The sequence below is a fragment of the Engystomops pustulosus genome, chromosome 3 (assembly GCF_040894005.1).
Source record: "Engystomops pustulosus chromosome 3, aEngPut4.maternal, whole genome shotgun sequence".
Lineage (NCBI taxonomy): Eukaryota > Metazoa > Chordata > Amphibia > Anura > Leptodactylidae > Engystomops > Engystomops pustulosus.
In genome coordinates, this window is record NC_092413.1 from 152,949,694 (window position 1) to 152,961,753 (window position 12,060).

Genomic DNA, 12,060 nt, shown 5'->3' on the forward strand with positions numbered 1-12,060 from the left:
CTCATGTATGTATCAGACCCTTTTTAATTTTTTTCCATTTTTCACTCCCCACATTCAAAAATCTATAACTTTTTTTTATTTTTCCATGTAAAGACCTGCGTGAGGGCTTGTTTTCTACATAACAAATTGCAATTCATAGTGACAGTATTTTATATTTTATGGCGTGTACTGGGAAGCAGGAAAAAAATCCAAATGCAGTGAAATTAGTGAAAAACATTTGCGCCATTTTCTTGTGGGCTTGAATTTTCAGCTTTTACTGTGAGCCCCAAATGACATGTCTACTTTATTCTTTTGGTCAGTACAATCACAGCGATAGCAAATTTGTGTAGGTTTTATAATGTTTTTATACATTTGCAAAAAAATGTAAAAAAATTCTTTATTTTTCCATCTTCTGGCGCTTATAACTTTTTCATTCTTCAATGTACAGAGCTGTATGTGGGGTCATTTTATGTGAGATGAAATGAAAACATTTTTAATGCTACCATCTTTAGGACTTTACAGCCTTTTTACATTTTTAATTACATTTTGTATATGTTACAAAAAAAGTGTCATTTTCGACTTTGGGTGCTATGGGGTTACACCATGGGGTTAAACTCTGGGAATAACTGTAATTGTATTTTGATAGATCAGACATTTTGGGATGCGACTTTTAGTGTTATTCATATCAGTTCTAGGGAAAGGGGAGTGATTTGAATTTTTAGGGGGGTTTTAAATAATTTTTTCCCCTTTTTTTTTTACTATTTTTAAGACAGTCTCTCGTCTTTGTTATAAAACAGATCAAAGCCAAACTTTGCTGGTGGTGATTGCAGGTTTGCCATCTGTGTTCGGTGTTAACGATGTGTGTTTGCTGCAATAGCCCATGAGCCCTCTCCGAACACCTGCCGCAATCATGTGACGTAAAAGTTAAAGTTAGAGGTTAAAGAAAATCCATCATCAAAATCAAGCAGGATAAACCATGGACACTTACTCAAAGATCCAGGCACTGTGAATGTGAAATTATTTGCTATTCATTGCCTCCTTCCTTCTAAAATAAACTTTTAATGCCCATCAATAACAAAAGTAAGTAGCAAAGACACAAAAAAACCTTATAAACAATGTATCAAAACCAAAGAAGACAAGTCTACCTTATTCAATAAAAATCTGTCAATTAGTATTCCAAATATAATTCAATAAATAGCAATACTACATAAAAAGCATTGTCCTTCAAACAATTAATAATAGGGAAAAGAGGCCTAAGATGAAAGTAGCACTATGCAGAATACTAAACCCCCTCCAGTCTCCAAAAACCAATAATAACATCACTTCACAATATTTCATGGAAACTAGTGTCCAAAACTCATTTATAATTAGTGACCTAAAATGCCTACAAGATTTGGATATTTGTCACAAAGAAATCCAGAGGTAACTTCCGCCATAAATATAGAAAATGACCACAACAAATGCAATTTACCTGTAGGCATTTTAGAGGTAAAGGACACACCCCGAACACGTTTCGCACTCCTTCATCAAGAGCACTGACTAGAACACTAGAGCACTTGTTTCTAAAGCCCCTTAGGGCTGCAGCTTCACAGGCTGTTACAATGGGCGGAACATACCTCAACTCCCTGCTCTCTCCCTCCTCCCTCTACCATGCATGCTCATTATAACAGCCTGTGATGCTGCAGTACTGAGGGGCTCTGTAAACTACCCCCAGAGTGTGTCAAGCTCATTATCATAATTATAAATGTTGTTTTAGAAGGAATGAAGCCATGGATAACAAATAACAAGATTACTACAGTCACATTGCCTGGTTTATCGTGCTTGATTTTAATGGTAGGTTTCCTTTAACAAAAGCTTAACAAAAACGTTAAACTGCCTGTAAACATGTCTACTCAGACTTCTTACCTTTGTAAGGGCTCTACATTTATATCTTTATTTGAATTGTAATCTTTATATGCAATACCAATAACACGGAAACCTTGCATCGCATAGTGGTCAAGAATGCAAGAGAAATTCTCTGGCACTGTAGGAAGAAAATAAAAGTAGTGAAAGTAATGATTTTATTACACTGCGCAGAAACACATCTTGCCATTTACATTATATTTTGGACAATATCATCTGAAATAACATTTTATTTAAAGTTATTCATCAGATTATGTATGTTTTTAAAATCCATAATATTGCAAATCCTGGGAACCTGAAAGTCATCAACCATTTGTCTCAGTAAATGGACATGGATTTGAAAATGAAATTGTACACTGTTGCTGGTACACATGGCAGTATTGCATTATAATATAGGCGGTTCAGGTGGTAGCCCAGGGCCATGGCCACCAAGACCACCCCTTAAATTTTATTCTGAGAAGGGCCTTCCCCCATGAAATGCTCATATATCTGTTCATGTTCTCAATACACATATAAAAGACAGCTATGCTTCTGAAGGTCCTGAAACCGCAGATTACTCCCTTAACCCCTTAACGACTTGGCCTTTTTTAGTTTTTTCACTTCCATTTTTCACACCCCACCTTCAAAAATCTATAACTTTTTTATTTTTCCACATAAAGAGCTCTGTTATGGCTTATTTTCTGCGTAACAAATTGCACTTCGTAGTGACGGTATTTAATGTTCCATGGCGCGTACTGGGAAGCGGGAAAAAAATTCCAAATGCAGTGAAAATGGTGAAAAAACACATTTGCAACGTTTTCTTGTGGGCTTGGATTTTACAGCTTTCACTGTGTGCCCCAAATGACAGGTCTACTTTATTCTTTGGGTTGCTACGATCACAGGGATACCACATTTGTACAGGTTTTATAATGTTTTCATACATTTAAAAAAATTAAAACCTCCTGTACAAAAAATTTTTTTTTGATTTTGTCATCTTCTGGCGCTAATAACTTTTTCATACTTTGGTGTACGAAGCTGTGGGTGGTGTCATTTTTTGCGACTTTTGATGGCGTTTTCATTGCTATCATTGTTAGGACTGTGCTACCTTTTGATCACTTTTTATTAATTTTTTTATATTTTCCAAAATGGCAAATTTTGACTTTGGACGCTTTGGACGCTTTGAATTTCATTTTTGACTTTGGACGCTATTTTCCATTACGGGGTTAAACGCAGTGAAAAACCGTTATTATATTTTGATAGATCGGACATTTTCGGACGCGGTGATACCTAATGTGTTTATGATTTTTACTGTTTATTAATATTAATATCAGTTCTAGGGAAAGGGGGGTGATTTGAATTTTTAGGTTTTTTTAATATAATTTTTTTTTTTAAACTTTTTTTTACTTTTACTTTAACTATTTTTCAGACTCCCTAGGGTACTTTAACCCTAGGTTGTCTGATCGATCCTACCATATACTGCCATACTGCAATATGGCAGTATATGGGGATTTTACTCCTCATTCATTACAATGTGCTGATAGCACATTGTAATGAATAGGTTAAAACGAGACAGCTTCGGGCCTTCGTGAGGCCCGATGCTGTCATGGCAACGGATCACCGCTCCCCGTGACGTCATCGGGGAGCGAAGATCCGCGCCAAGATGGCGGCGCCCATGCGGCGCCATCTTTTTGAAGCCTCCGGCAGCATTGCCGGAGGTGATCGCGGTGAAAGCACCCGCGATCGGTGCTAGCACCGATCGCGGGTGTTACCGGTAAGCCTTTGCTGCAATATGCAGCAAAGACTTACCGGCTATGGAGAGGGCTCGGCCCGCGAGCCCTCTCCATGCACCGGGACCCGGCGCGCGCCGTACTAGTACGGGAAGGGGTTAAGGACCGGACCATTTTTATTTTTTATTTCCATTTTTCACTCCCTACCTGCAAAAATCTATAACTTTTTTATTTTTACACTTAAAGAGCTCTGTGATAGCTTGTTTTCTGTGTAACAAATTGCACTTCATAGTGATTGTATTGAATATCCCATGCCATCTACTGGGAAGCAGGAAAAAAATTCCAAATGCAGTATTTGCACCGTTTTCTTGTGGGCTCGGATTTTACAGCTTTCACTGTGCGCCACAGATGATATGTCTTCTTTATTCTGTGGGTCGGTACAATCACTGGGGTACCAAATTGTATAGGTTTTATGTTTTCATACATTTACAAAAATTAAAACCTCCTGTACAATTTTTTTTTTCTTTTGCCATCTTCGGGCGCTAATAACTTTTTCATACTTTGGAATATGGAGCTGTGGATGTTGTGATTTTGTGCAACTTTTGATGAGGTTTTCAATGCTACCATTTTTAGAACTATATGAGCTTTTGATCACTTTTTATTGAATTTTTTTATATCTTTCAAAATGGCAAAAAAGTGCCATTTTGGACTTTGGCCACTATTTTCCTTAACAGGGTTAAACGCAGTGAAAAACTGTTAGTATATTTTGTAGATCAGGCATTTTCAGACACGGCGATACCTAATGTGTTTATAATTTTTACTGTTTATTTATATTTATATGAGTTCTAGGGAAAGGGGGTGATTTAAATTTTTAGGTTTTTTTTATATTTTTTTTAACTTTTTTTTATTTTTTACTTTCACTATTTTTCAGACCCCCTAATGTACTTTAACCTTAGGTTGTCTGATCGATCCTACCATATACGGCTATACTAGATTTTCTACCGCATTCATTAAATGTGCAAATCGCACATTGTAATGAATGGGTTAAACGAGACCACCTCGGGTGTTCGGAAGACCCTAGGCTGTCATGTCGACCAGTTGCCACTCCCTGATGACGTAACGGGGAGTGACAATCGTCACCAAGATGGCAGCGCCCATGTGCCTATTACGGCATGCGCCAGAAGGGGTTAAGAGCAGGCAGAAGGGATGCATCCTCCATTTCTCAAGATTCTAGTACCATATGTAGGAAGCAAATTGCAAACTTGTAGGGGGATATAATATTCATACAGTTCAGGGTCCATGGCAGTCTTAATCCGCCCCTTAGTAGTGGATTTTAATATAGGAGAAGGCCCAAGCCTTCTAAGGGGCCCATGGCCACCCAATCCATGCACCAAATTTTATACTCAGAAGGACATTCTGAGGACAATCCTTGTACATCAGTTACTACTCACAATACACATGTACACAGTGCCCATGACAGTCTTAATCCTCCCCTGCTGGTACACAGCTAATCCATAGTAAATTGGATTTATCTAAAATACCTGTTTCTTTCTTGCAGAACTGAACTACCACCTCTGGAGCTCCTTTCATAAAAACAAAGAATTTCTTTTCTCCTACTGCCTTGGCAATAACAGACATGCGTTGAAGACTTGAAGAGAAGGGAAATTGGTAAAAAATGCAGAATCCTTTGACTGGCACCTATCAATATGAAAATAATCATATAACACATTCATCTATTACATCAAGTTTCTTGAACTTACATACCTATGCAGGGGAGTAACTAGGCTGAATTCTGAATGGAGCCCCCATGTAAACACATTTATACACTCATCTATACACATTTATATAGTTATATACATACAGACATATAGTACTGTATACACAGAAATATAGAATATACACATCACATAAGGTCACACATTTAGAGCTTATAGACATCACCATATATAGACATGCAGTATATACACACCACACACACTTCTAGCATATAACACACTCAATACCCCAAATACTGGGGCCCCATAACAGCTGCTATTACTGCTACCCCTGTAATTATGCCCCTGTACTTATACAATGGGCTATGTCTGTGTATTTCACAAAACATTAGAATACAAAAAATGTATGAGTAGAAATAAATTAATCAATTTGTTACATTTGAGACTGGACATGAAACTGTAGAATGGTGCATACTATTGAATTATTTTTTTTTTAAATGTTTTAAATGTTTAATTAAACATTTTAGTGTTTTTGAAACAATATAAAACCAATGACCTACCCCACCCGGTGAGTATCGTAGTCCTTTTTGCATATAGCAGAAGGCATATACAGCTCGGATAAAGAAGCAAAGGTCCATAAATATTAAGACTAGAGATGAGCGAACATGCTCGTCCGAGCTTGATGCTCGTTCGAGCATTAGCGTACTCGAAACTGCTCGTTGCTCGGACGAATACTTCGCCCGCTCGAGAAAATGGCAGCTCCCGCCGTTTTGCTTTTTGGCGGCCAGAAACAGAGCCAATCACAAGCCAGGAGACTCTGCACTCCACCCAGCATGACGTGGTACCCTTACACGTCGATAGCAGTGGTTGGCTGGCCAGATCAGGTGACCCTGGGATAGACTAGCCGCTGCCCGCGCTGCTCGGATCATTCTGTGTCTGGATGCCGCTAGGGAGAGAGCTGCTGCTGGTCAGGGAAAGCGTTAGGGTGTTCTATTAGCTTACTGTTAGGCAGGAGTGACTCTCCAAGAACCCAACAGCCCTTCTTAGGGCTACAATAACGTTCTACTTTTTTTTTTTTTTATTTGCATCTAGTACCATTTTGTGAGGAATTAGCAGGGGGACTTGCTACCGTTGTGTTTAGCTCTTAGTGGCACACATATCCACCTCAAACACCAAAGTGGGAAAATTTAGTAGGGGTTGGATTTCAATTAGGCACAGTCTGCCATTTGTCCTTTTTTATTTTACGTTTATTTTGTTTAATAACTCAGCGTCATCTCATCTGGCATAGTAGTGTGCTTTCATACTTGGCTAGAAAATAGCCATAGGAGAATCCAAATGGCTTACGCCTACAGTAGCGTTATATATTTGATTTCTGGTTGATCTGCTGGTGGCTGTACTTGCTGCAGTGCATCTACTAGCCAATTGTGAGCAATTTGTAGTGAGACTTGCGACCGCTGTGTTTTGCGCTTAGTGACGCACATATCCATTGCAAAGACCGAAGTGGGAAAATTTAGTAGGGGTTGGATTTCAATTAGGCACAGTCTGCCATTTGTCCTTTTTTATTTTACGTTTATTTTGTTTAATAACTCAGCGTCATCTCATCTGGCATAGTAGTGCGCTTTCATACTTGGCTAGAAAATAGCCATAGGAGAATCCAAACGGCTTACGCCTACAGTAGCGTTATATATTTGATTTCTGGTTGATCTGCTGGTGGCTGTACTTGCTGCAGTGCATCTACTAGCCAATTGTGAGCAATTTGTAGTGAGACTTGCGACCGCTGTGTTTTGCGCTTAGTGACGCACATATCCATTGCAAAGACCGAAGTGGGAAAATTTAGTAGGGGTTGGATTTCAATTAGGCACAGTCTGCCATTTGTCCTTTTTTATTTTACGTTTATTTTGTTTAATAACTCAGCGTCATCTCATCTGGCATAGTAGTGTGCTTTCATACTTGGCTAGAAAATAGCCATAGGAGAATCCAAACGGCTTACGCCTACAGTAGCGTTATATATTTGATTTCTGGTTGATCTGCTGGTGGCTGTACTTGCTGCAGTGCATCTACTAGCCAATTGTGAGCAATTTGTAGTGAGACTTGCGACCGCTGTGTTTTGTGCTTAGTGACGCACATATCCATTGCAAAGACCGAAGTGGGAAAATTTAGTAGGGGTTGGATTTCAATTAGGCACAGTCTGCCATTTGTCCTTTTTTATTTTACGTTTATTTTGTTTAATAACTCAGCGTCATCTCATCTGGCATAGCAGTGTGCTTTCATACTTGGCTAGAAAATAGCCATAGGAGAATCCAAACGGCTTACGCCTACAGTAGCGTTATATATTTGATTTCTGGTTGATCTGCTGGTGGCTGTACTTGCTGCAGTGCATCTACTAGCCAATTGTCAGCAATTTGTAGTGAGACTTGCGACCGCTGTGTTTTGCGCTTAGTGACGCACATATCCATTGCAAAGACCGAAGTGGGAAAATTTAGTAGGGGTTGGATTTCAATTAGGCACAGTCTGCCATTTGTCCTTTTTTATTTTACGTTTATTTTGTTTAATAACTCAGCGTCATCTCATCTGGCATAGTAGTGTGCTTTCATACTTGGCTAGAAAATAGCCATAGGAGAATCCAAACGGCTTACGCCTACAGTAGCGTTATATATTTGATTTCTGTTTGATCTGCTGGTGGCTGTACTTGCTGCAGTGCATCTACTAGCCAATTGTCAGCAATTTGTAGTGAGACTTGCGACCGCTGTGTTTTGCGCTTAGTGACGCACATATCCATTGCAAAGACCGAAGTGGGAAAATTTAGTAGGGGTTGGATTTCAATTAGGCACAGTCTGCCATTTGTCCTTTTTTATTTTACGTTTATTTTGTTTAATAACTCAGCGTCATCTCATCTGGCATAGTAGTGTGCTTTCATACTTGGCTAGAAAATAGCCATAGGAGAATCCAAACGGCTTACGCCTACAGTAGCGTTATATATTTGATTTCTGGTTGATCTGCTGGTGGCTGTACTTGCTGCAGTGCATCTACTAGCCAATTGTCAGCAATTTGTAGTGAGACTTGCGACCGCTGTGTTTTGCGCTTAGTGACGCACATATCCATTGCAAAGACCGAAGTGGGAAAATTTAGTAGGGGTTGGATTTCAATTAGGCACAGTCTGCCATTTGTCCTTTTTTATTTTACGTTTATTTTGTTTAATAACTCAGCGTCATCTCATCTGGCATAGTAGTGTGCTTTCATACTTGGCTAGAAAATAGCCATAGGAGAATCCAAACGGCTTACGCCTACAGTAGCGTTATATATTTGATTTCTGGTTGATCTGCTGGTGGCTGTACTTGCTGCAGTGCATCTACTAGCCAATTGTCAGCAATTTGTAGTGAGACTTGCGACCGCTGTGTTTTGCGCTTAGTGACGCACATATCCATTGCAAAGACCGAAGTGGGAAAATTTAGTAGGGGTTGGATTTCAATTAGGCACAGTCTGCCATTTGTCCTTTTTTATTTTACGTTTATTTTGTTTAATAACTCAGCGTCATCTCATCTGGCATAGTAGTGTGCTTTCATACTTGGCTAGAAAATAGCCATAGGAGAATCCAAACGGCTTACGCCTACAGTAGCGTTATATATTTGATTTCTGGTTGATCTGCTGGTGGCTGTACTTGCTGCAGTGCATCTACTAGCCAATTGTCAGCAATTTGTAGTGAGACTTGCGACCGCTGTGTTTTGCGCTTAGTGACGCACATATCCATTGCAAAGACCGAAGTGGGAAAATTTAGTAGGGGTTGGATTTCAATTAGGCACAGTCTGCCATTTGTCCTTTTTTATTTTACGTTTATTTTGTTTAATAACTCAGCGTCATCTCATCTGGCATAGTAGTGTGCTTTCATACTTGGCTAGAAAATAGCCATAGGAGAATCCAAACGGCTTACGCCTACAGTAGCGTTATATATTTGATTTCTGGTTGATCTGCTGGTGGCTGTACTTGCTGCAGTGCATCTACTAGCCAATTGTCAGCAATTTGTAGTGAGACTTGCGACCGCTGTGTTTTGCGCTTAGTGACGCACATATCCATTGCAAAGACCGAAGTGGGAAAATTTAGTAGGGGTTGGATTTCAATTAGGCACAGTCTGCCATTTGTCCTTTTTTATTTTACGTTTATTTTGTTTAATAACTCAGCGTCATCTCATCTGGCATAGTAGTGTGCTTTCATACTTGGCTAGAAAATAGCCATAGCAATAGGATAGCATTGTTTGGTTTTAAAAACTCAAAAACACAAAAAAAAAAAAAAAACACAAAAAAAAGTTAAAAAAAAATTAAAGCTATAACTCTCATTTTAAAAATGTTTAACCCGAGGGCTAGGGGTAGAGGACGAGGGCGGGGACGTGGGCGTCCAACTACTGCAGGGGTCAGAGGCCGTGGTCCTGGCCGGGGTGAGACACCACCTGCTTATGAGGGAGCAGGGGAACGCCGCAGAGCTACACTCCCTAGGTTCATGTCTGAAGTTACTGGGACTCGTGGTAGAGCACTGTTGAGGCCAGAACAGTGCGAACAGGTGATGTCGTGGATTGCTGACAATGCTTCGAGCAATTTGTCCACCAGTCAGTCTTCCACGCAGTCCACCCATGTCACCGAAGTCGCCACTCCTCCAGCTCCTGCACCTCAGCCTCCTCCCCCCCAGTCTGCCCCCTCCCAGGAAAATTTGGCATTTGAACCGGCATACTCTGAGGAACTGTTTTCTGGACCCTTCCCACAGTCACAAACCACTTGTCCGGTTGCTGCTGAGCAATTTTCCGATGCCCAGGTTTTCCACCAGTCACAGTCTGTGGGTGATGATGACCTTCTTGACGTAGTGGAAGTGTGTAAAGAGGTGTCCGACGATGAGGAGACACGGTTGTCAGACAGTGGGGAAGTTGTTGTCAGGGCAGGAAGTCCGAGGGGGGAGCAGACTGAGGGATCGGAGGATGATGAGGTGACAGACCCAAGCTGGGTTGAGAGGCCGGGTGAACACAGTGCTTCTGAGACGGAGGAGAGTCCTCGACCAGAACAGGTTGGAAGAGGCAGTGGTGGGGCCAGACGGAGAGGCAGGGCCAGAGCTGGTGCATCAGCGCCAAATGTGTCAACTAGTGAAGCTCCCGTGGCGAGGGCTCTTGCGGCGAGGGCTAGATCTTCAGAAGTCTGGAGGTTCTTTAAGGAAACACCGGATGACCGACGGACTGTGGTGTGCAACATTTGCCAAACCAGGCTCAGCAGGGGTTCCACCACTACTAGCTTAACTACCACCAGTATGCGCAGGCATATGAATGCTAAACACCCCACTCAGTGGCAACAAGCCCGTTCACCTCCGGCCGTGCACACCACTGCTCCTTCCCCTGTGTCAGCTGATAGTCAGCCCCCTGCCCAGGACCCTGCCACAAAAACCCCATCGTCGCCTCCACGATCCTCCACAGCATCCACCAGCGTTCAGCTCTCCATACCCCAGACGCTGGAGCGGAAACGCAAATATAGTGCAACCCACCCGCACGCCCAAGCCCTTAATGTGCACATCTCCAGATTGCTTAGCCTGGAGATGCTGCCCTATAGGCTAGTAGAGACCGAGGCCTTTCGCAACCTCATGGCGGCGGCCGCCCCTCGGTATTCGGTCCCCAGCCGCCACTACTTTTCCCGATGTGCCGTCCCAGCCCTGCACCAGCACGTGTCAGACAACATCACCCGTGCCCTGACCAACGCCGTTTCTGACAAGGTCCACCTGACCACGGACACGTGGACGAGTGCTGCCGGGCAGGGCCACTATATATCGCTGACGGCACATTGGGTTAACTTGGTGGAGGCTGGGACCGAGTCTGACCCTGGGGCTGGTCATATACTGCCGACGCCGAGGATTGCGGGGCCTACCTCGGTCCAGGTGTTTCAGGCCTACTATGCCTCCTCCTCCTCCCACCCCTCCTCCACCTCCTCCTCCGAACTACCATCCGTGGGCACGGCGCCATCAGTCGGTAGCTCTAGGCACAGCAGCAGTGCCGTTGCTAAGCGACAGCAGGCGGTGCTCAAACTGCTGAGCCTAGGCGATAAAAGGCACACCGCCCAAGAGCTATTACAGGGCATCACGGCGCAGACTGATCTGTGGCTGGCACCGCTGAACCTGAAGCCAGGCATGGTTGTGTGTGACAACGGCCGTAACCTGGTGGCGGCTCTGCAACTCGGCAGACTGACACATGTGCCATGCCTGGCCCATGTGTTAAATCTGATAGTTCAGCATTTCCTCAAGACATACCCCAATCTGTCAGATTTGCTCACGAAGGTGCGCCGCATCTGTGCGCATTTCAGGAAGTCCAGCACAGATGCTGCCACTCTCAGGGCAGCGCAGCGCCGCCTCCAACTGCCCGCTCACCGACTGTTGTGCGACGTGCCCACGAGGTGGAATTCAACACTGACCATGTTATCCAGAGTTTACCAGCAGCGCCGAGCCATTGTAGACTGCCAGATGTCAACTTCCACCAGAACTGGTAGTCAGGTCAGTCAGCTTCCTCAAGTCTACAATGAGGAGTGGACGTGGATGTCTGATATCTGTCAGGTGCTGAGTAACTTTGAGGAGTCAACACAGATGGTCAGTGGCGATGCCGCCATCATCAGCCTCACCATCCCGCTGCTTGGCCTGTTGAAAAACTCTCTGATCAGCATGAAGTCGGAAGCTTTGCGCTCGTCACAAGAGACGGGGGAAGAAGATTCCCTTGTTGATAGCCAAAGCACCCTTAGGTCTGT

General features: G+C 42.7%; 1 protein-coding gene across 1 annotated transcript in view; it reads right to left on the reverse strand.

Annotated features, from left to right (window-relative positions):
- The window catches only part of LOC140122122 (probable cation-transporting ATPase 13A5), a 117,460-nt gene that overhangs the window by 33,730 nt on the left and 71,670 nt on the right, over positions 1-12,060 (reverse strand). Inside the window, exons 16-17 of the mRNA XM_072142614.1 lie at positions 5,129-5,285; positions 1,885-2,002 (exon numbers count right to left, since the gene is read on the reverse strand). Of these exons, the coding sequence (XP_071998715.1) occupies positions 1,885-2,002; positions 5,129-5,285 (275 nt within the window). The remainder of the gene's footprint in view (positions 1-1,884; positions 2,003-5,128; positions 5,286-12,060) is intronic.